The sequence below is a fragment of the Pteronotus mesoamericanus genome, unplaced genomic scaffold (genome assembly GCF_021234165.1).
Source record: "Pteronotus mesoamericanus isolate MK-2021 breed Mesoamerican mustached bat unplaced genomic scaffold, CSHL_Meso_final contig_130, whole genome shotgun sequence".
NCBI lineage: Eukaryota > Metazoa > Chordata > Mammalia > Chiroptera > Mormoopidae > Pteronotus > Pteronotus mesoamericanus.
The window spans coordinates 24,672,155-24,696,629 of NW_026555060.1; the positions used below are offsets into that span (position 1 = coordinate 24,672,155).

The 24,475-nt window shown below is 38.7% G+C and overlaps 1 protein-coding gene across 1 annotated transcript in view; it reads left to right on the forward strand.

Annotated features, from left to right (window-relative positions):
- The window catches only part of DHTKD1 (dehydrogenase E1 and transketolase domain containing 1), a 48,565-nt gene that overhangs the window by 18,645 nt on the left and 5,445 nt on the right, over window positions 1-24,475 (forward strand). Inside the window, exons 6-13 of the mRNA XM_054593518.1 lie at window positions 1,131-1,302; window positions 9,873-10,071; window positions 11,668-11,980; window positions 12,984-13,068; window positions 13,557-13,696; window positions 19,529-19,679; window positions 20,778-20,884; window positions 21,694-21,858. Of these exons, the coding sequence (XP_054449493.1) occupies window positions 1,131-1,302; window positions 9,873-10,071; window positions 11,668-11,980; window positions 12,984-13,068; window positions 13,557-13,696; window positions 19,529-19,679; window positions 20,778-20,884; window positions 21,694-21,858 (1,332 nt within the window). The remainder of the gene's footprint in view (window positions 1-1,130; window positions 1,303-9,872; window positions 10,072-11,667; window positions 11,981-12,983; window positions 13,069-13,556; window positions 13,697-19,528; window positions 19,680-20,777; window positions 20,885-21,693; window positions 21,859-24,475) is intronic.

Here is a 24,475-nt window from a genome sequence, read left to right on the forward strand (position 1 = left end):
AGTGTATGTTATTACTAGGTATAAATATTCCAAAATGTCAGTTATCCCTATAGACTCTAGCAATGGGAAGGTGTGAACTGGAAATTTCACTTGGGCAAAGGAATGCTTTCTTTCTTACTGCAAATATTGTACTTATATAAAAATAACTCTACAGGCCATTAGCAGTGTCATTAAGAATGAACTTATAAGTATTTTTTCTAAATTCATATTTAGTTATTTTAATTCTGTTATTATTAGAGCCACAAAGATTGCCTTAATTTAGGGCATATCAGATCATTTTACTCTTTAGTTCAGCATATTGGTTGTTTATGCTAGTGGTCTTTTTAACACAAAGTCTACAGTCTTATATTCTCTTCTAAGACCTTCTAAGATCTACAATTTCATCATTACTTGCTTTAGTTTTTCTTAAAAAGAAATCCCCCTTTCTCTGCCACCTTTCATTCACCAGGTTTTGTGATACTATGATTTAGCAGACTTCAAATGTTCTGGAAGAGTAACACATTTTAGATATTGTCTCATAATAACATTTTTTTTCCTCAAAGCCTCCTGTTTCTAATGTGTGGTATAATCAACAACACCCCGCCCGCCAACACACACACCTCCTTGTCTTGGCTGTCACATCACTCTCCTTTATGTTCACAATGGTCCCAAAAACACCCACTGGGGTTTAGCTGATGTGAGCTACACTTAGTCCCTTTTCTGAGGGGTGTGGGGAGATTGATTGGGCAAGAAGGAGGGTTCAAAGCAGCTGCTTCCATTAATGTGTTACTAGGACTGATTTTCCTTCTGCACCTCCAATAGCCCTTCCTCCTCTGGTGCTGCTGTGTGTGCTAGACTGTTGGTGAATATACTAGAAGTGATGTGTATAGGTGATGGTATGGGGTGGAAGGAGCAGGTCAGCTTCTATTGGCTGCAAGAGGAAAAGAACTGATTTAGCATCTTTGAAAACTGCTTTAGATCCGTATAACCATTCTAGAATATTCTACAGCCAGCAGATTTTTAGGAGGGCAGGGGAGTAGTGAGAGGGTTGTTATTTTTATTCCTGTTATTATTTGAAAACTATTCCAGCATGAAAACCTAAATTTCTCCATAGCTTATGTTCCTTTTCTTTTTTCTCCCCCATAATTTAGGTTCACGGTGATGCTTCTTTCTGTGGTCAAGGGATTGTTCCTGAAACATTTACGCTCTCTAATCTCCCACACTTCAGAATTGGTGGGAGTGTCCATCTGATTGTCAATAACCAGCTGGGCTACACCACTCCGGCAGATAGAGGAAGGTCTTCCTTATACTGTAGCGATATTGGTATGTTACCCAGGATTGTTGGTGTTGCTGGGTTATACAGGAAATTTCTAGAGAAACTTCTAGTTCACTTAGAGCAGTGAGCCTCACTAGTTATCCCATTTTAAATTTTGGATCAAATACAGTCAGTAGTCACCTTTAGTGTTCTTAAGTTAATATTCCTTTTAACTCTGAGTATAATCTGTATATCCAAGGAAATAAGACTGGAATGGAACCTAAAATTGCTTAAGTATTCAGCAATGATCTGAATGATCTGGTGGAAACCAGAGATCACCACAATTAGTTAACACTGAAGTAATTGTTTTTAGGATGTTCCAACTTGGAGAACTCAAATCTTAGTCAAAAAGATGTTCAATTTGATAAGGAGTTAATATCCAAAGTATATAAAGAACTAACACAGCTTAATAACAAAAACAATCCAATTAAACAATGGATGGAGGAAATGAATAGACATTTGTCTAAAGAAGACATACTGATGGCCAACAGGCACAGCTCAGCATTGCTAATCCTCAGGGAAATGCAAATCAGAGCCACAATGAGATATCACCTCACACACCTTGGAATGGCTATCATCAAAAAGACAGAAGTCAGCAGGTGCTGGCGATGATGTGGTAAAAGGGATCCTTATAGACTGTTGGTGGGAATGTAACCTAGTCCAATCACTGTGGAAAACAATATAGAAATTCCTCAAAAAGTTAAAAATAGATCTACCGTAGTATCCAGCAATTCCACATCCGGATATATATGCAAAGGAAATGAAAACAGGACTTTGACAAGATATCTCTACTCCCATGTTTATGAAAGCATATTCACGATAGCCAAGATATGGATGCAACCCAAATGCCTACATTGGATGAATGGATTTCAAAAATGTCATTTATATACACACGGAATATTATTCAGTCATCAAAAACAAAGATATCCTGCCATCTACTTATGACAACGTGGATGGACCTTGAGCACATTATGCTAACCAAGATATGTCAGACAGAAAAAGATAGTTATTATGTGATCACATATACATGGAACCCTTAAAAAAAGTCAAAGCTTTAAAAAAAAACAAAAACAGATGGTGAAATGCTGGTTACCAGGGCATCAGGGGTAGGAGGGAAAAGACTGATGGTGTTTAAGTTACAAACTTGTAATGAATAGTAAATAAGCCATAGAGATCTAATGTGCAGTATAATGAATATAGTCAATAATACTGCACTATAGTGGTATAATGTGATAAATATTGCTTCAATAGCAATCATATCACAATATATAAATTATCAAAGGAATACGCTGTATACCTTGAATTCACAAATTTTAATATGTCAAATTTATTAAATTTTGCCAGGTAGTTTGATGAGATACCAGATATGAAGAAGCAAGGTTTACTTGTTTTAGAAATTGGCAGTATTGAGAGAAATGCTGGGCTTTTATTACCTACTCCCTATTTCACAAAGTTATAAAAACTGTTAGACAGTAGGAACTATACTGCTTTTATTTTTATTTTTTAACTTTTTAAAATCATTTAGTTATTCAATATACATTCATTGAGCACTATATATACTGTGCTGGCCATCATATAGACACAGAGGATGAACCTATAAACAGGACAACACGGTTCCTGCCCTCAAGGATCATAGTGTCTAGTGGGGATATGCAACTAGCCAGTCCTCATAAATGTGGGCAGTGACAATAAGAAAAATAACTATTTTAACTTTCAATGAAAATGGCTATTATTATTAGACAAGTATCAAAGTCACAGGCCTGGAAGTCAGAAGATCTGAGACCCAGCTCTCCTACTTACTGCTACATGAGCCTCAAAAAGTTACTTAACTTCTGACAGCCTTCATTTCATCAGCATTCTCTGCAAATCAGTATGGCAACATCTGCACACCCTCTTTCATGAGAGTCTTGTGAAGCCCAAATGAAATAATCAATGTGAAGCAATTAGAATACTAAAGAGATGTATTTTTTTTAATTTAATTTATTTTCTTTATTTTTTCAAATACATTTGTCTCTGCCTTCCCCCCACCACCTTCCCCTGCCCCCTCCCCCACTTCCCCCCTCAATCCTTCCACTTTGGTTTTGTCCGTGAGACCTTGCTACATGTTCCCCAACCCTCCCATCCCCTCCTTTTCCCCCGTCCCCGCCCCCATCCCTCTTGTCTCTGTTCATTTATTTTCCTTTCAGTGTTGCTGGTCTTATTTTCCTTGCATTGTTGTATTGTTGGTTAGGTTCTACTTATAGGTGAGATCATATGGTATTTGTCTTTCGCCCCCTGGCTTATTTCGCTTAGCATAGTGCTCTTTAGTTCCATCCATGCTGTCGTGAAGTTTAGTAGGAACTATACTGCTTTTAGACCCAGGCCTGGCCTTGAAGACTTTTAGGGCTATGTGAATTTTTTGTGATTAGTAAGAGATACTGAAAACTCATTCTTGAACTTCTCCTTGGAGAAAATCCATTTTTTTCCTAAAATGTATCCTCTTGTGACACTTTTACCTTAGGAGGAAACATAATAGTAATAATGACAATAACAAAATAAATATTAGTTATTGCATACCAGGCACTGTTAAGCACTTTACATGCATGAACTCAATCTTTACAACACCAAGAGGTAGGAGCTATTAGCCCAGCATTATAGATAAGGAGACTGAGATTCATAATTTTATGAAGGTCACACAGTAAGTCACAGAGCTGTGACTTGAAACTTGTTCTTATTAGCCGGACTCCAAAATTTGTTTTTTTAAATATAATTTAAAAAAATATTTATTGATTTGAGAGCGAGAAATATAGACCTGATGCTTTGTCCACCTATGCATTCATTTGTTGATTCTTTTTTTGTTATATTTTATGGATTATGCTAATGCAGTTGTCCCAATTTTTCCCCTTTTACCCCCTTCGCCCAGCACCCCTCACTCCCTCAGGTAGTCCCCACATGATTGTTCATGTCCATGTGTCATGCATAGGTTCTCTGGCTACTCCATTTCCTATATTGCATTTTACATCCCCAAGACTATTCTGTAACTATTTGTACTTCTTAATCCTGTCTGTATCTATGATTCTTTATTTATTCTTCTTGTTTGCTTAGTTTGTTTTTTAGATTCAATTTTTGATAGTTATATATTTATTGCTAGTTTATTGTTCATAGTTTTGATCTTCAACATTTGATATAATAATGGTTTGATAATGATAAACTCCTTCAGTTTTTTCTTGTTGGGAATCTCTTTATCTGCCCTTCGATTCTAAATGATAGCTTTGCTGGGTAGATCTCTCTTGGCTGTAGGTCCCTGCTTTTCATGACTTGGAATATTTCTTGCCAGTCTCGTCTAGCCTGCCAAGTTTCTTTTGAGAAATCAGCTGACAGTCTTATGGGAACTCCCCTGTAGGTAACTTACTTCTTTTCTCTTTCTGTTTTTCAGATTCTCTCTTTATCTTTAACCTGTGGCATTTTAATTATGATGTGTCTTGGAGTGGGTCTCTTTGCATCCATCTTGCTGGGGACTCTCTGTACTTCCTGGACTTGCATAGCTATGTCCTTCACCAAATCAGGAAAGTTTTCTTTCATTATTTTTTCAAATAGTTTTCCAATTTCTGGCTCTTTCTCTTCTCCTTCTGGCTCCCCTATGATACAAATGTTAGACCTCTTGAAGTTGACCCAGAGGCTGCTTATACTATCCTCCTTTTTCTGGATTCTTTTTTCTTCTTCTTGTTCTGATTGCTTGTTTTTTTCTTCCTTACATTCCAAATCGTTGATTTGATTCTTGGCTTCATCCATTGTACTGTTGTTTCTCTGTAAATTGTTCTTTATTTCAATTGGTCTATCCTTCGTTACTGACTGGATCTTTTTTATGCTGCTGAGGTCCTTGGGAGAGATTTACCCAGGCCAGTCAGCTGCAAAGACTGGCTATGGCCACTGACCACCAAACTCCGCCCTCTGTGGAGGATAAGCTGTGCAGGGGCAGGGTGGTCTGTAGCTGTCCACTGACTGTGCAGGCTCTGGGGTTTTCCAGGTGGTAAAGGCCAAGGTCAGCCCCCACCTCTGTTTTGCCTGGGGCCACTCTGTATGAGCTATAAAGCAATCTGAGATGCTGCTACTTGTGCTGGCCTTGGAGATTCCCAGGTGAGGCCAAAGTGTGAAATTAGGCCGGTTGCTGCTAGTGCCCAGCCCAGGGCCCCTTAGCAAGGGGTAAGGGGCTGGGAGCTCACTGAGGCTGGGTGTTGCTTGTTTGAGAGGATTTAGGAAGATGTAAAGCATGAGCCAAGACCTGCCATTCATATGGAAAAGCTTGGGTGCACCTGTAAATTGGGTGGGGTGGAGTCTCTGGGGATCTCCAAGGTGTAGCCACAGTGTTAGCCGGGTTGATGGAGTATCAGGTATTGCACTAGCCTGCCTGTGGCTCTGTGGAGGGAAGGTTCAGAAAAGGGACAATGGCCTCTGCCCACTTTTCTGCCTGGGAGAAAGTTGTTCCCTAGCTCTTCTCTTGATGCCAGATGCTTCAGTTTCTCCCTGTATGCCACTTTCAAGCTTCTGCCCTGGTGCTGGAGCTCAAAGGGAGCAAGTCTGAGTCCATGTTTGGGTTCTTTAAGAGGAACTGCTTGGAACTCTAGAAGTTTCTTCCATCGACTCAATCTCTGATGGTTTTTGTAGCCAGATATGGGGACTTATCTTCCTGGCACTGAAACCCTGGGCTGAGGGACCAGGTGTGGCACTGGGACCCTTGCTCCTGAAATATCCCTTCTGAATTTTTATCTACCACACATGGATGCGAGACCAGCCCGTTCATGTCTCTGACCCTCCTACCAGTCTGGATGGATGTGGTTTTTTTAATTCCGTAGTTGGCAGGTTTCCATTCTACTCGATTTCTTTCATTTGTTTGTTTGTTTATTTATTTATTTATTTACAAATTTATAAGTCACGTTTATTCTATTACAGTTGTCTCAGTTTTTACCTCTTTACCCCCCTCCACCCACCCCACCCTCACCCCCCACCCCCACAGTCAATTCCTACTCTGTTGTTGGTGTCCATGGGTCATTCATACATGTTCTTTGTCTAGTCCCTTCCCCTTCTTTTCACCATTGTCCTCTTTCCCCATCCCCTCTGGTCACTTTCAGTCTGCTCCATGTTTCCGTGCCTGTGGTTTATTTTGTTCATTAGTTTATTTTGTTGAATAGAGTCCACTTATAGGGAGATCATATGGTAATTGTCTTTCATCAACTGGCTTATTTCACTTAGCTTAATATTCTCCAGTTCCATCCATGTCACAAAAGGTAGGAGTTCCATCTCTCTCCCTCTCTTTCTTTCTTTCTTTCTTAAATGCAGATTGATTTTATTTATTTTTTTAATGTCAAAGTTAATTATAAAATATTTAAAAAATTTTAAACCATTATAAAGTTTCAGCAATTAAACCAACATGACACCAGCACAGAAATAATCAAGTAGATCAATGAAATATAATGAGCATTCGAGAGACAAACGTATATATCTAACAATATACGATTAAGTTGATATTTCAAATCAATGGGTAAAATAAGGCTTATTCAACAAATAAGGTGCATGGACCACTATTACTTGAAATAAAACAAATATAGAGCCCTATGTCACACATTATACAAGAAATATTCAGGTGAGTTAAAAATCAATATGTAGAATCTAAGGAGTTTTACAAGAAAATAGAACTAATATTTTTCATGACCTGAAGTAAAATATTCAAACCCAGAAGCTATAAAGTAAATATTAACAATATGACTATATTAAACATTTAACTATATAGTAATATACATATGAAAAAAGTTAAAGGACAAAGGATATAATAGAAAAGTATTTGCAATACATCTAAAACATAGTTAATAGGTTTTTCTTTTTGAAAAAAGTTCTACAAACTTTTAATCAATAAATGAGTAAGACTACCAAAAAGTCATTTAAAGTTTTTTTTTTTAAATAATAGAAATAGGCAAGAAATATACTAAAACAGGTTTAGTTTCAACAAATAGTAAAGGAACAATTAAAATAACATCATTGTCACAATCAGATTAATGAGTATTAAAAATATTGGTAATATCAAGTATTGGCAACTGTGAAAGGAACTGGGTATTCATAGAAACTTCTTACTCATCTTAAAGCAGTCCCTTCAGCATATATTGCAGTGCTGGTTTGGTGGAGGTGTATCCTTTCAGCCTTCTTTTGTCTGGGAAACTCCTTATTTCACCTTCCATTTTAACTGAGAGCCTTGCTGGGTAGAGAAGTCTTGGTTGCAGGCCTTTGCTTTTCAATACTTGGAATATTTCTTGCCATTCCCTTCTGGCTTGCAGTGTTTCTGTTTAGAAGTCAGATGCTAGCAGTATTGGGGCTCCCTTATATGTTGTTACCTCTTTCTCCCTTGCTTGCTTTAGGATTCTGTTTGTCTTTGATATTTGCCGTTTTAATGATGATGTGTCTTGGAGTGGGCCTCATTGGGTTCCTCTTGAATGGGACCCTCTGTGCTTCCTAGACTTGTGTGACTTTTTCTCTCCTCCAATTAGGGAAGTTTTCCGTCATTACTTTTCAAACATGTTCTCTATCCCTTGCTCCTCTTCTTCTCCTTCTGGTATCCCTATTATACGGATATTATTACGTTTCAGGTTGTTCTGCATTTCCCTAAATGCCTCTTCTTTCTTTTTGAGTCTTTTTTTATTTTCTTGCTCTTTCTGGGAGCTTTTTTCTACCTTTTCCTCCAGCTCGCTGATTAGGTCCTCAGCTTCATCTAGCCTGCTTTTGATTTCTTCTACTGTGTTCTTCAATTCAGAAATTGTATTCTTCATTTCCTCTTGTGTCTTCTTGATAGTTTCTATGTCCTTTTTCATGTTGACATAGTTTGTAGTATGTTCCTCATAGTTTCCCTGTAGTTTTTTGTAGTTCTCTCTGAGCTCACTGAACTCATTGAGCTTCCTTAGAACTGTTGTTTGGAACTCAATATCTGATAGTTTACTTGCCTCTATTTCATTTAGTTGTCTTTGTGGGGAGTCCCCCTTTCCCTTCGAGTGGGGTGTATTTCTTTGTCTTCCCATTATTTGTGAGACTCTTCTATTTTGCGTCTGCTTCGTAAATTGATCTGTCTTGATTTCCTGACTTTGTGGTGTGAACTTCTATGGCTGGAGACTGCTGTTTTTTTTACTTTCTGGATCTGCCTCTGATTAAATCAGACATTGACCCTGTCTGACCTTAGGCAGTCTGTTCGAGACTTCCGGTAATCTACTCTCTGTGGCTACCTCCTTCAGCTGTTAATCTATTCAGCCTGCACTCAGCAGACTGCCTTAGACAGCTCAGGGCAGGGCAGAGTCCCTCCTGGGTGCGGGGTTATTGGGTCCTTTGACACTGGTACCGCTCAGGGGAGTGGTCTCTTCCTGAGCACGATGGCTGCTGCCATATGGGGGATGAGTCAGCACCGAGATCCTGCTGGCTACTCTCCCAGTTCTCTCCCCAAAGCCTCCTTCCCCAGTCTCTCTTCAGGTGTCTCTAGCCCACCCTGCCCCTGACTTTGCTGGAGACCAGGGTAAGTGGCTGCAAAGAAAAATTTATGCAATGGCCCTTTAAACAGTTCTTTGCATCTCCAGCTGCCTGTCTCTGGCAGAGAGCAACCCTGCCGCTTTTTGCAGCTGGCTGTGTTCTCTGCACTTTTTGGGCTCTGGTGCTGTGGGCTAGAGATCCTTGCTTTTGTTTTAGACCCAACTCTCCTCAGGGGGATCCAGCTGGCTGTTTCAATATCCTTCTGGTGCTGCCGCCTGTGGGCACCCCACCCACCTTCTCAGATCTCTACCGCACTCCTACCAGTTAGATTGTGCTAAAGCCAATTCTTCTGTCTCCAAGGTTACAAGTTTCCACTCTCGCTCTTGTTCAGTTGTTTGTTCCAGGCGATTTCTCCACAATTTAGTTGTAATTCCAGGTTGGTCCTAGGAGGAGGTCAGCATGACTTCCACTCACTCCTCTGCCATCTTGATTTCCTACTCGATTTCTGATGGTTCTGAGTTATGGTTGTTCTATATTGTAGTTGTAATTTTTTTAAAGATTTTATTTATTTTTAGAGAGAGGGGAAGGAAGGAAGGAAGAGAGGGTGGGAAACATTGGTGTGCAAGAGAAACCTTGATCAATTGCCTCTCACACACTCCCAACTGGGAACTTGGCTGAAACATAGGCATGTTCCCTGACTGGGAATCGAACTGGTGACCTTTCAGTTCTCAAGCTGGCACTCGATCCACTGAGCCACACCAGCCAGGATTATTTTAGTTATAATTTTGATGTGGTTGTGTGAGGAGGTAAGCCGCGTTTACATATGTCACCATCTTGACAAGAAGAGTATATAGTTTTTTCCATTAGTTGCTTCTTGTATGCACCCTGACTGGGAATTGAACCTGCAACCTTGGTGTATTGGGACGACACTCAAACCAACTTAGCTACCTAACCAGGACCAATGCTTGGATTCTTAATGACCAACCCAAACTATCTTCGAGGTTCTGGGATGGCTCTCCACGTAGGCAACAGGACTTGGCACTGGGCTATTGTTGTCTGGGTGAACTAGCCCACTTCATCTTGGTCTTCTCTGCCTCAGGGAAGCTTGTGGGCTGTGCCATCATCCACGTCAATGGAGATAGCCCAGAGGAAGTGGTCCGTGCCACACGACTGGCTTTTGAATACCAGCGCCGATTCCGGAAGGATGTGATTGTTGATTTATTATGCTACAGGCAGTGGGGCCACAATGAGCTGGATGAGCCCTTCTTCACCAACCCAGTCATGTACAAAATCATCAGGTACAATTATATACCTTTATTTAATATACCTTCTTTCCCATAGTGCCCACATTATTGCTTTTTATTGACATTCTCAGTTAGAATAACCAACTTTCCCGGTTTGTCTGGGACACAAAACTTTCAGTGCTAAAGCTGGGACAGTCCTAGGCAGACTGGGATGGTCATCTTATTCTTCAAACTCTTCATTTTTTCCTCAATGAATAGACAAAAGGGGCAATTTAACAACCTCACTTAGCAGATAGGAAGACGGAATAGGAGGACTTAGGCAGAGTCTTGTCTGAAGTTACCTAGTATGGCATTGGCAGGGTCAGGAGCAGAATCTCCATGATCCACTTCTGCAAACTGCAGACGGGTACCTAGTGTGTGCCTTGGCAAGAGGTTACATGATAGATTTTAATGACTGTCAGAGCTGTGCTATCCAATTTAGAAGCCACTACCTGTGAGTGCCTACTGAATGATTGAAATGTATGGTAAGTCCTGATGCAGTTGTGCTGTAAGTGTAATCTATAAACCACATTTCAGACTTAGTATGACAAATGTTAACTATCTCAATAATAATTTTTATATTGATTAGACATTAAAATCAATATTTTGGATATATTTAGTTAAATAAATGTGATTAAAATTAATTCCACATGTTACTTTTTACCTTTTCTAATGTGAGTCCTAGGAAATTTTAAATTCCACATTGGCCTACATTCTATTTCTGTTGCACAGTGTTGATTGGGAAGGTTAATGTGACAGAGAGAAATATCAATTTGGAATTTCCTTTTTAGATACTAGAAAGTAAAATGGATCCTGCTTCTTTATTTCCTCATAGTCATAAATTAAAGCAGAGGAATAAGCTTGGTGACATTTTAAGAGTCATTCTGGTCATAGGTAGCGGACTGTTTTTGGAAGAACAAGTCTAGCTTATCTACTTAGCTCTGAGCTTAGCAGCTGAATTACTTGGTGTGCCCCAGCACCCCATTTAAAACAATCTATCCTGTCTACCTCTCACTTTGATCAGGATTAAATATGATCATATCAATATATCTTAATAGACTTTACACTTTAAAGTGTTATGCATCTATAGATTGGCATTATTATTACTGTTGTTATAAAACCCTGGAGCTGAACAGGTACAGGAGTCTTAAAGATACCTGAAACGGATGTTGGCAACTTTCAGTTTAATACTTTTTAAAACAAAGTGGTGCTGAATGGGTAGATTATTTAGGTCACTCCTGTAAATAACTGAATTTACCAACTCATAGAGAAACTACCAATTATTTCTACTTGAATGTAGACAAAAATTCATAAAGATAAATTGGTTTTCTCTTGCTTGCCTGGATGAAGTTGTTACTCACCACTGTCTTTTCAAAAAAAATAATTTATTGGAGTGAAAGTTATATGACATAAAGTGGACCATTTAAAATTCAGTGGCATTTAGTACATTCACAATGTCATACAACCACCCCTTCTACTGGTAGTTCCAAAGCATTTTCTGCATGCCTTTTTATAGTGATGACACTCCACAATACCTTTGACAATGACTATATCTATCTCTCCTTGATTTTTACAAATCACATTGATTTTTTCCCCCTCTTTCTTGGACAGAGCCCGAAAGAGCATTCCAGACACGTATGCAGAGCACCTTATTGCCAATGGACTCATGACCCAGGAAGAGGTGTCAGAAATCAAAGCCTCCTACTACGCAAAGTTAAATGACCATTTAACTAACCTGGCCCACTATAGCCCCCCTGCCACTCACCTGCAGGCGCACTGGCAGGGCCTGGTTCAGCCAGAAGCTCGTATTACCACCTGGAACACAGGTGTGCCCCTAGACCTCTTGCGGTTTATTGGTGGCAAGTCTGTGGAAGTTCCGGAGGAACTCCAGATGCACAGTCACCTTCTGAAGATGTATGTTCAGGTGGGAAGCTCTGAAATCTCTGGTTATTGTTTGTTTCTTGTGCAGCAAAGGAATTGAGGTTGGTCTGTCCATTTGGTTGGCTAATTTATCTGATAAATATTTGTATGTTGTGGTGTTCTAGGAACCAATTCTAATGGTGTTTTGGTACTGATAGTCAACTCAGATTTTGTCTACTTCTGTTTTTTCTTCCTTCCTTCCTTCTTTCCTTCCTCCCTTCCTGTTTAATACATTAAATTTACATGTACTGCATGCACATTATTAAAAATACAGCAATATTGGAATGCCCATTTTGATTTTTCTGACCAGAAAACACTGTCATTCTTTTGGGAGGCTTAAATAAAATAAATAGAATCAACACACCCCTGGAGTCAACTATTTAGACCCTTAATCATGTTGAGGTTTTACATATTGTCTCATGTTAAATATAGATGTGACAACCTCTCCCCGCCACCCACGGCCGGTTTGCCTGGGACTCAGGAATTTCCCGGGACTCAGGACTTTTAGTGCTAAAAAGAGGAGAACAAGGAGTTAAAACCTTCATCTTTCTTAAACTTGGATGAAAAAAACTTTACGATCTGAATTATTTTTAAAACACTAACTTCATTTCAGGATTTTAATTGTAGGTATAGAGACTATTAAAACAAACTATGTTCTTCCCATCCAGGAGAATAAATAGAATATTACAAATACAGTTCCCCAAGAACACTTTCCTGCTGCCATCTCTCAATTACCCACAGGGTAAACAACTAACCTCAGTGCCTGTGTGTTTTGCCTGTTTTAAAATGTTATATGAGAAGAAAACATACAAAGAACAGATTAAAACTAATAAAGTGTCATATGATTGCTATCAGACTTTTATGTGTTCTTTTTCACTTTCTCTTTTGCTTAACATTAGTTTTTTTTTTTTATATTTCCCATTGTTGCATTACATTTTTTGAACTCCATGAAAAAGGATACAGACTCTTAATTAAAGTTTCTTTTTTCCTTACGTTCAATTTTACAGTCTAGACTGGAGAAGGTGATGGATGGAACCAAGTTAGACTGGGCCACGGCAGAGGCTCTTGCCTTGGGCTCATTACTTGCTCAAGGTAAGAAGTTTCTGTTTAGCAGCACAGCTAGTAGGAGATGCTTTAATACAACATTTGTTATCTGTAACCTCTGCAGATTTTAAAGTGACAACTACCTCCTATTGTTTTCATTGACTACAGAGATTCTAAAACATGTTATCTTTTCTTACCTGACAATGTTATTTTTAATCTTAGTATAAGTCATGTTGACAACCTTCATCAGAAACTAGAGCAATTATATCTGGGAAAAAAAGGGCTCAGGGCTGGATGTATTAAAAAAAAATTTTCCTCTAAAAATTGTAAGGCAAATGATGACTCTCCATTCTTATGTGATCTCACCTTGAATATAGATTTTAAATATAAGACTAGTATTTTTTAATAAGGATAAATTATTATGCTAAGAAAAACTTTCAGGATAAGCTGATGTATAACAATTCAGGGTTATCATGTCTTATTACTACTAAGTTATTTATGGGGATCTGGACTTTTTCCCCTCTTGCTTGCTTAAGGTTTTAATGTTCGTCTGAGTGGCCAGGATGTTGGCCGTGGAACATTTAGTCAAAGGCATGCAATGGTTGTTTGCCAGAAGACTGCTGACACCTATATCCCTTTGAACCATATGGACCCTAATCAGAAGGGGTTTCTAGAGGTAGGATGTTTCCTTATCTATTGTAAAATCTAGATGCTAATGATTATAGTTACAGGATTCTTAAGGCAACTAGGGGTTCAGTACTTTTTGAAGTAAAGGGATACTGAGTGGATAGATGATATAGGCCTATAAATTTGGAATGGAATTGAATACTAGCAAGTAGACTGGGGTTATTTTACTCTGGCTACTTCTCTGCATCATGTAAATGTCCAATGAAAGTTAATTTTCTCAGTCAAAAATTGACATTATAGACTGCATATTTTTAAATTCATTAAAGTAAAACAAAGATGTGAATAATTAGCTAATATTTTTTCCTATTTTTTTTAAAAGGTCTTTTATCAAGTTACTTTATTCACTAAGGTTTAGTAGGCTCGATGAATATACCTATTACCATATATTTCCATGTGTCAGTCAATGAACTATACTCATTAGAGTCAAAGGCAGGGGTTGGGTCTTCTCATTTTTGTCTCTCCAGGAACTAGCATATACCTGGCATGTGATGTTTATTAAAATAAATTATCCTTTAAGGTTCAATTAGTGACATGTCCTCTTTTTTTCCTACTCTAGCCATTTGTTTGAGAGTGTAATCTTGAGTTCATTGATATTGATATTTATTTAAGAAATTTACTTGTCAAAAGGAAAACTCCAGGAAGATTTCTTAGTGGACATACTGCTTAGCTTTTCTTTAAGTTAGTCTAAAATCTAGCCCTGTGTTAAATCAGATTGATGATCTAGATAATTAAATGTTTAATATTCACCCCCCATGACTTTTATGATAAATAGTATTGAGTAGCTTTAAATATTGGTATTTGAAAATCCCTAATTAGACACCTTTCCTCTTTTTTGAGGAAGCTGTCAAAGATTTCATATATTATCTGATACCGTGTACTTTACATGAATACCCTGGGAGAAACACCTGCTTGATCTTCATTTGTCTTTATTGTGTATACACCATGAATTCTGCAACTAACCAGCATTCTCTTACCAATAATGACTTCCATAAAACCAGAAAATACAGCAATTAATATATGTACGTTTCAAAAAACATACAATGGCTTTTATAAAGGGGCAGAGGCCACAGTAGCCTTGGTAAAAGTGAGTTGGTTGCCAAGTTATATCTTCCCCCAAACTCTGTTCTGTTTCTCAATCTTAATTTCTCTTTTTTCCCTGCACTTACTTTGCATCATCATGATATATATTATGTATAATTACAATCCATCTTAAATACTTTTTGGAATAAGTAAAAGCATTAATAGACTCAAGAAAATAAGGTATACCAGTGTACAAAGTACAGTAGATGCATAGGAGAAGGAGTGGCTTATCCTTTTTGAGGAAATCAGAAAAACTTTGGCAAGGAAACCAAATTTCACTAAACTTGAAGGACAGTAGGAGTTGCCTGTTCTAACACGTATAGGGAGAACATTCAATGTGGACACAATAGCACATTAAAAAACTGAGAAGTGAAAGGACTTGATATGCCCAGGGAGCTACAAATAACTTCATATGGCTGGAGATTAAACTGCAAAGTGGATGCAGGAGTAAAAATGAGGAGACAAGCCACATAGGACTATCCACATAGAAAAAGACTTTGAGTAGTATGTAAAATAGAAACAGTGATGGAATTCTGAATAGATGATCTGATCTTTATATTATCAATAGAAAGGTCACTCCTGATAACACTTGAAGCCTAGGTTGAAAAAGAGTGAGAATTTAGGACAATTTCTAAGGAGGCTTCTCAATCATCTAGGCAGGAAATCACAGGGATTTGAATTAGGGCAATAACAGTGCAGATGGAAGATGGGGTCAGATTTGAGAACTGTTTAGAAAATCATAGCTGAAGGACTTAGTGGTAGATGTAGGGCATAAATAAGAAAGACCAGTCTCAGTTTCCTTTTAGCTTTATGACTTGGACAACTGGTATATGATGACAGCGTTCACCGGAACAGGGAGTAAAGAAATGGAAACAAGTTTGGTGAGGAAATATAATGGATTCAGTTTTGGACATTTGACTTAGAGAGGCTGAATGACACAGAGGTTTCTGTCAGGCAAATTAAGTAAGTGGAGCTAAAAAGCACCACTTACATAAAATTTTTATGGAAATTTTTTTCCATAAAAAGCACCCAGGAATGCATGAAGAGAACTAGAATCACCATGTCATTGAACTCAAGGATGGAGGAGTCAGATAAGAGGAAGAATAACATGGTCATTGGATCTGGCAACTAGAGTCAAGGGTTGACCTCATGTAGAGCTATTTCTTTTTCGGTGTCAATTTGGCTATCTCATTTCTTGGTAGACCTATTTTAGTGGAGTGGTAAAAGCAGAAGCTACATTATGCCAGTTGAAAGATAAACAAGAGTTAAGGAGGTAGAGGCAAGTGAATTAGATAATTTTTTCTAGAAGCTTGACTGTGAAAGGAAGCAGTGACTGGAGAGCACTGATCGAGACTATTTCTTGTTTTGGTTTTAAGCTTTTGATTGTCTATCTACTGAGAGGAGAAAGCTAGTGAGGAGAGTTTCAGAAAAGAGGGGTTAGGTGGTGAAGCTGGGGGGAGAAGCCAAAGGCCAATGGATTTAGAATATGAATGGGCATGTCAGCCTTGGGTAAGAAGAGAGATGAGGAATGAGGTGAGGACGGTGGAGGTACAAGAAAAGTGACCACTACAAACCCCATTTATAGCACACATATAAATCTGAGAAATTCAGCAGTCTTTTTAAAAATTAATATATAGATTATTACTGAAATCAAAATGGAACTCAGAAATAATCATCTATTTGTATTTTTCTGTTATCATTGACTATTTATGCATATAAATCACAAAATTTTATAGTTGTAATCATTGTACAGATATACTTTTTTGTTTTTTAAAAATAAAAACTTTATTGACATATAACATAGAATTCAGGCTTTCAGACTTAAATATAAGTAGAAATACCATAAAAGTCTGAGCAGAAAACATAGGCAGTGAAATTTCAGACATCTCACGTAGCAATATTTTTGCTGATGTATCTCCTAGGGCAAGGGAAATAAGGGGAAAAAAATAAACAAATGGGACTACATCAAATTAAAAAGTTTCTGCATGGCTAAAGAAACTGTCATCAAAATGAAAAGGGAACCAACTGTATAGGAGAACATTTTCCAGTGATACATCAGCAAAGGTTTAATCTCAAAAATATATAAAGAAATCATATGACTCAATACCAGGAAGACAACCCAATTAAAAAGTGGGCAAAAGGCATGAATAGACACTTCTCCAAGGAGGACATAGAGATGGCCCATAGGCATGAAAAGATGCTCAACGTCCCTAGCCATCAGAGAGATGCAAATGGTAACCATAATGAGATATCACCTCATACCTGTCAGAATGGTTATCATTAGTAAATCAACAAGCAACAAGTATTGGTGAGCATATGGAGAAAGGGGAATCCTAGTTCACTGTTGGTGGAATGTAGACTGGTGCAGCCACTGTGGAAAACAGTATGGAATTTCCTCAAAAAATTAAAAATGGAACTGCCTTGTGACCCAGCGATTCCATTGCTGGGAATATACCCTAAGAATCCTGAAACACCAATTCAAAAGAACTTATGTACTCCTATGTTCATAGCAGCACTATTTACAATAGCTAAGTTTTGGAAAGAGCCCAAGTGAGTGCCCATTAGTAGATGAGTGGATTAAAAAGCTGTGGAACATTTACACAATGGAATACTATGCAGCAGAAAGAAAGAAGGAACTCGTACCTTTCGCGGGACAGCAGGAACGAAACTGGAGATTATTATGCTAAATGAAATAAGCCAATCAGTGAAAGACAAATACCATATGACCTCACTTATAACTGGAATCTAATGAACAAAATAAATTAATGAGAAAAATAGAACAAGAGACATGAATACATGGAACAGACTGATAGCTATAGGAAGGGAGGAGGGAGAGGCAAAATGGTGAAAAGAAGGGGAAGAGGCTAGTCAAGAAACATGTATGAATCACTCATGGACATGGACAACGGAGAGGGGATTGACTGCTGGCTAGAGACATGGGCTGGGTGGAAGGGAGAAAAAGGGGAAGAATTGGGACAACTGTAATAGAATAAACAATACAAAATTAAAAAAAAATTCAACCTTTCAATGTGTGCAATTAAGTGGTCTTTAGTATATTCACAGAGTTGTGTAACCCTCACCACTTTTAATTTCAGAACATTTTTATCATCCCAGAAAGAAACCCTACACATTTAGCAGGAATTCCCCATTCCTTCCTCTGTCAAGCCCCTTGCAATCACTAATCTACTTTCTGTCTCTATGGATTTGCCTATTGTGGACTTTTCATATGAGTAGAATCATGTGTCATGTGGCCTTTTGTGACTGGCTAAGGATCATGTTTTCAAGGTCCATCCATGTTGTAGTATGTATCAATATTTTATTCTTTTTATTGCCAGATAATATTTTACAGATACATAACTTTCAAAGAATATTTTAAATAAATTTTTGAAAGAAGCACAAAATTATAAATATTTGGATGTATAATGCGTGAGGAACTTCTTCTCATTCTGAAATACTTGAGACATCAAATTGGAAACTTCAGGTTGTCAATTTTTGAGGCACTAGATAGATATTTCCTACAAACAAGGACATTCTCCTACGTTACCACAATATCACCATCCAAGTCAAGAAGTTAACATTGTGCCATGACTGCCCTCGGGCCCTCAAACCCCATTCAGAATCATGTTGCATTTAATTGCCATGTCCTTTTAGCCTCCTCAGAGACATAATTTTGTATTCTGCCCTTCCTTTTTTTTATCTTAATATATCACAATGGTTCTGTTACTCTATTGACCAAATAGAATATTATGGATTCTAACCTAAGGTAAACCTTTTTTTGGTAACTTTCCCCCTTTGTTTTGTGACTTCTTTTTTTATTGTTGTTCAAACACAGTTGTCTTCACTTCCCCCCACCATTCCCTTCCCCCGCCCCACCTCTCCCTACCTCCCACCCTTGGTCCCACCCCCTTTGGTTTTGTCCTTTATACACATTCCTTGACAACCATTCCCCTATTTTCCCCCATTATCTCCCTCCCCCCTCCCCTCTGGTTACTGTCAGTTTGTTCTTTATTTGAATGTCTCTGGTTATATTTTGCATGCTTGTTTGTTTTGTTGATTAGGTTCTACTTATAGGTGAGATCATATGGTATTTGTCTTTCACCCCCTGGCTTATTTCACTTAGCATAATGCTCTCCATATCCATCCATGCTGTCATGAAGGATAGGAGCTCCTTCTTCCTTTCTGCTGTGTAGTATTCCATTGTGTAAATGTACCATGGTTTTTTGATCCATTCATTTACTGATGGGCACTTAGATTGCTTCCAACACTTGGCTATTGTTTCAGGATTCCTAGGGTATAATACCAGCAGTGGAATTGCTGGGTCAAAAGGCAATTCCATTTTTAGTTTTCTGAGGAAATTCCATACTGTTTTCCACAGTGGCTGCCCCAGTCTGCATTCCCATGTTCTGTAACTTTTTTTTAAAAAAAGGTTATATGACACAAGTTTTACTCTCAACTCCAAAGGTGGGTCATCTGAAAAGTTAATTTTGCTTATCCTTGAAGAAAGTCTTGAATGCCTATATTCCAACCTCTTTCATCTCTTCCTCTTTTTGTCCCAACTTTCCCATGTGCATCACTCATAGAGGGCTTTTTCCCAAAGGCATGTGGAGATGACTGAAAACAAAGCTTCACTTGCTGCCCCTCCTCCCTCTTGAGAGGTTTGTATAAATGTGAGGCTTTTACCTTTACTGATTCAGTCACTGCTTCCCCAGCATGACAGTGTCTCTGTTTTTTTTTGAGTCAGGTCAGCAACAGCCCGCTGTCAGAAGAGGCTGTCCTAGGATTTGAATATGGGATGAGCATCGAGAGCCCTAATTTACTGCCTCTCTGGGAGGCTCAATTTGGCGATTTCTTCAATGGTGCCCAGATTATCTTTGACACGTTCATCTCTGGAGGTAGGTTTTGGCATTTGGGTGTGCAGTGGACACATGGCACCAGCCTCATGGGGACAAATGAATGAAAAAGGGCTGTAGCTGCTTACAAGACTCCTTGTACCACAGACCCTGGCGAGAGTTGAGGGGTTGCCCTGTCACTGGGGCATGGCAGCTTTCAGAGTTAAATAAGGTGCTGGAGAGCTGGGTACTGGGCAGGGAGCACCTTCCCATTTGCAGGGGAATGTATTTGGCTGAAGGGAGCAGGACCTGCACCTACTAGGTCCTAAGTAGTTTGATTTTCAGGTCCACTCTTGGGTTTGTTAAGTAGCTGTGACATGAATTACAAGCAGACAATGATGACACAGTGAGGATTTGTGGTCAGAGTGAGTGACAGCCTTGAAAATCTGCTTCCCTCAACCCAGGGACACTCAAGCATCTGAACATGGGAAGTTGTGCATCTTTATTATTTTTAATGATCATTTATAAAAGTGGTAGCTGTTTACTGTAAAAATTTAAAGTATATAAAGTACAGGTGTGAGTCTCCCCCAGACTCTCACCCCATTTTAGAGGGTAACCACTCTTGGATTTTGAGTACGCACTATAGATCCTTCCCTCTGTTGTGTTTCTCTGTAACTGTGTAGTTGTAAGAAACATGCCAATCAATGTCACCCCAATAAATGAAATTTAAAATAAAAACAATAAAAAAGAAATGTGCCTTGAAGAGGCTGGACTTTGACCCGTCCAGAGACTCCATAGACTCAGCTTGAGGACAGTGGCATGTGTTGTCAGGAGTGCTATAAGGAAAAGCAGGAGCTGCCCAGTCTTAGAGTTGTGCCTGAAGTGGAGTCAGCATGGCCACACTGTCCTGGGAGCCAGATGTTCACCGTTGAGTTTGTCTTCCACTTGCTTAAGCCCAGGGCATATATCATTCCAGGGTTTCAGTTGGTAGGATGGATATTTCTTCTCCCAAGTATGGTGTAACTATGCCAGACAATACAAGTAATGAAAACGGTTTTCGGGAGTCAGGCAGCAAACTAACAATTGTTCACTACTCAAGTCAGATCAGACCCTTTCGATCCTGCTTCATAGAGGTCTCAGTCCCTCCCCCTGCTTTTCCAGGAGAGGCCAAATGGCTCCTCCAGAGCGGCATTGTGATCCTCTTACCCCATGGGTATGATGGGGCTGGACCTGACCACTCCTCTTGTCGCATAGAGCGTTTCTTGCAGGTATGTCCAATACTTTTTGGATTCCCAGGAATGTTTTCCTGCTTCCAAGGTACTTTGAACTAGAACTGCCTTCGGAAGATACTTAATGTGAACGTTAAATTGTCAGACATTGTACTGTTTGAATGAAACAGATGTAATGCTTTGGAAGTGGCAAGCCTGGCAGTGAGCACTGTAGGTGCTTCTGCTCTAGATTTTGCCATTATTTTTCCCCAGTGTTGCCTATACATACCCTCTCTCCAAACGGGAGGGAACTAACAAGAATTGTCTGGGTTTAGTCAAATCACTTTCTTTTCTCTCCATTGCTTCTGGAGTGGGGTTAGGAGCCATGCCTTGGCTTTCTGTCCCACCAGGATTTTCTAAGATTTCATTCCTTTCCTTCAACTTTTTAACCTTGTTAAGCTGCTTTTGATTTTGTCTAATCTTTAAAGCAAACAGTGCAAACTACAATTGTGTTTATTTCATTAGGAAAGTGAGGTTCTGACAGTGCTTCCTTCCACAAACTCACAATCTTAACCCCACAGTAATCAGAATCTGTATTTTTAAAAAATGTCCCCTCCAGATGCTTCTTGAAATCAGCTGTGTTTGGGAACAACTATGCTAAAATACACAGACTCAGGCAGTTGCAGGGAGCCTTCATACCCATCCTGTGGTTAATTCTTCATAGGCTATAAATTTACCTCCTGGTATTTTCTGTAATGGAGGGAAATAGCTTTCATCATTGAGAGCCTTGTGGTCCCTTTGGAGAGCAGATGTTGTTATGATTAGATGAGATGATCTGAATAATCTCCTTTCTTTCATTTCTTTTCTAGATGTGTGACAGCGTAGAGGAGGGGGTGGATGGGGACAATGTGAACATGTTCGTGGTGCACCCCACCACTCCTGCTCAGTATTTCCACTTGCTCAGGAGACAAATGGTCCGGAACTTCAGAAAACCCCTCATTGTTGCTTCTCCGAAGATGTTACTCAGGTTCCCTGTAAGTGGAAAAAGTTTGTTGGAAGCCTTTCTCCCATTGTCATTTTTTTTCTACTGTTTTTTCCCCCCTGTTTTCTGTATCTAATTGTAGTTCTAAATTACAGAAACATCTTTTTTAGTTTTAGTTGGCTGTGCTGCTCTCTTTCTCTCTCTCTCACCTTTCAAGAACAACTGGAAATACAGGTAGCTCTCAGTTTCTGTAATGAAAGACTGGTATCCTGGTCTAAGAGGAAACAATTCTATAAAAAAAGCTTAGAAGTCCCAATAGTCTAAATACTACTGTGTTGCTAGCAGCAAGTTGGGAATATAGAGTATTTTGATGAAAACAAGTGGTGTTACTCATTGACATTTGTTTAGATTTTTTTCTGTTAAATGATTTATCACAAGTAGATTTCTGTTGCAATAAGCACGGCATCATAACAACATAGTTTATCGTACACTGCTTTAAAATTATACATTTTTAAAAAGTATACATTTTCTCTTGGTTTACATGATCTAAGTGTTAAATGCACAACCTATTTTTTAATCACAAATATGTTTTCAAATGGCCACATTCAAGGTAATAAATACTAGTAAGCATATTTTTATCTCATCTGCTATACTTTTTTCCAGTTTTATATGAGGATCTTAATTAGGATGAATTTGAAACAACCTTGTAGTTATTTGGATACTACTGCTGATGTGAAATATGGCTATTCAGGACTATCTTGTGCTTTGCACAAAGATTTGAGAGTGTAGATTTGAAACTGAAGGATTTTGAGGAACGTTGCAAGTGATTTGCCCTGACTGGTGTGGCTCAGTGGATTGGGCATTATCTTGCAAACCAAAATGTTGCTGGTTTGATTCCCAGTCAGGGCACATGCCTGGGTTGCAGGCTAGGTCCCTGGTTGGGGGCATGCAAGAGGCAACCGATCAATGTATCTCTCCCTCTCTTTCTCCTTTCCTTACACCCTCTCTCTAAAAATAAATAAATAAAATCTTTAGAAAAACAGAGAACTTCAAGTGTTTGCATTTTTAAGCAATCCCTAGCATTTGGAGGGTAGTAAGGACATACTCTCATGGTCAGCACTTAAGCGATCCTGGAGTGAACACCTTAAATTTTGCACTTCAGGCACCTCACCTGTCTTACCCCTGTTCCAGCTCTGGGTGTCAATAGCAAATGTAATGATATTAAATATCTCAGTATAATATATGTATATTACCAAGTCTTAAGTGAGCTATTAGAAATTTTATTGAGTATCTTTTTTGCTATTTGAAACCAAGATAAAAGTTCATATTCTAGTCCTAATATTTCACACCTTGCCCCAAATCTAATATATAACTTATCAAATAAAAGAAGCCTTATTTAGGAGCCTTAAAAAATATCAACAAGTATCCTGTAGATTTTCAAGTGAAAAACTACTAAGTAGTCAAATATCTTCATTAAGCATGTAAGGTTTTTTACTTTTATTTTCAGGTCTTATTTATTTATTTTTAGAGAGAGGGAAAAGCAGGGAGAAAGAGGAAAGAAACATCGATGTGCAAGAGATACACTGATGTGCGAGAGACACATTAATTGGTTGCCTGTTGCACTCCTGCAGCTGGGGACCTGGCCCGCAACCCAGACATGTGCCCTGACTGGGAATCGAACCAGGGACCATTTGGTTTACAGGCCAGCACTCAATCCACTGAACCACACCAGCCAGGGCATAAGTTCTTTATTAATTGAAAATGAGTACAACCATTATTCAATTCTGATTTCCTCCTGAAAATTTGATTACTGGTACAAATGATCTATCAGAACATAAGTCAACCCTTTCTTTTGATGGCCTATTTGGATGTGTCTTGCCACATGACAAACATGACTCAGGGCTATATGGAGACTGTGCATCAGATGGTACCAAAATCCCATTCCAATTTCCCACCCAACTCCTTTTGTTTTCTGTTCTAGGAAGTGAGGACTGACAAACAGATCTGGTTCTGCATGGAGAAAGATTACATTAATTAGTAATAAGAATAGCTGAATAGTCAATATTAATTTTTAGGTTATATCACAATATTCCAACATCAGTGTGGCTGCCCACAATGGTCTTAGTCAAAATGCCATATACCTCCCTGGCCAGTGTGGCTCAGTTGGTGGGAGCATCATTGCATAACAGAAAGGTTGAGGGTTTGATTACTAGTCAGGTCACTAGGTTTGATCCCTGGTCCAGGTGTGTCTGGGAGGCAGCCAATGGATGCTTCTCTCTCACATCAGTGTTTCTCTGTCTCATTTCCTATCTTCCTTCCTTTGTCTCTAAAAGCAATGATGATGTCCTCTAGTGAGTATAAAAAAAAATGCCAGATGCCCATTTTGGTCTAGACTGCGGGAAAACTAACTAGATGATAGCAGAAGGGATCAAATCCCTAACCTGACTTCATCAGTTTTGTACTCTAAGTTCTTTGCAACAAGCATTTATTTAGATCTAGCTAATTTATAAAATTTCTCTTCATTACAGAAATGTTCACTTATTTTGTTTTGACAAATAGGTTTCACTTATAAATGATAATAAAAAACTTAAAGAAATAGTTGCCCTACCTTAGCTGTTTTGATTCATAATATAAATTCTATAAAATGTTGCCAGTTCCAAAAAATTAGA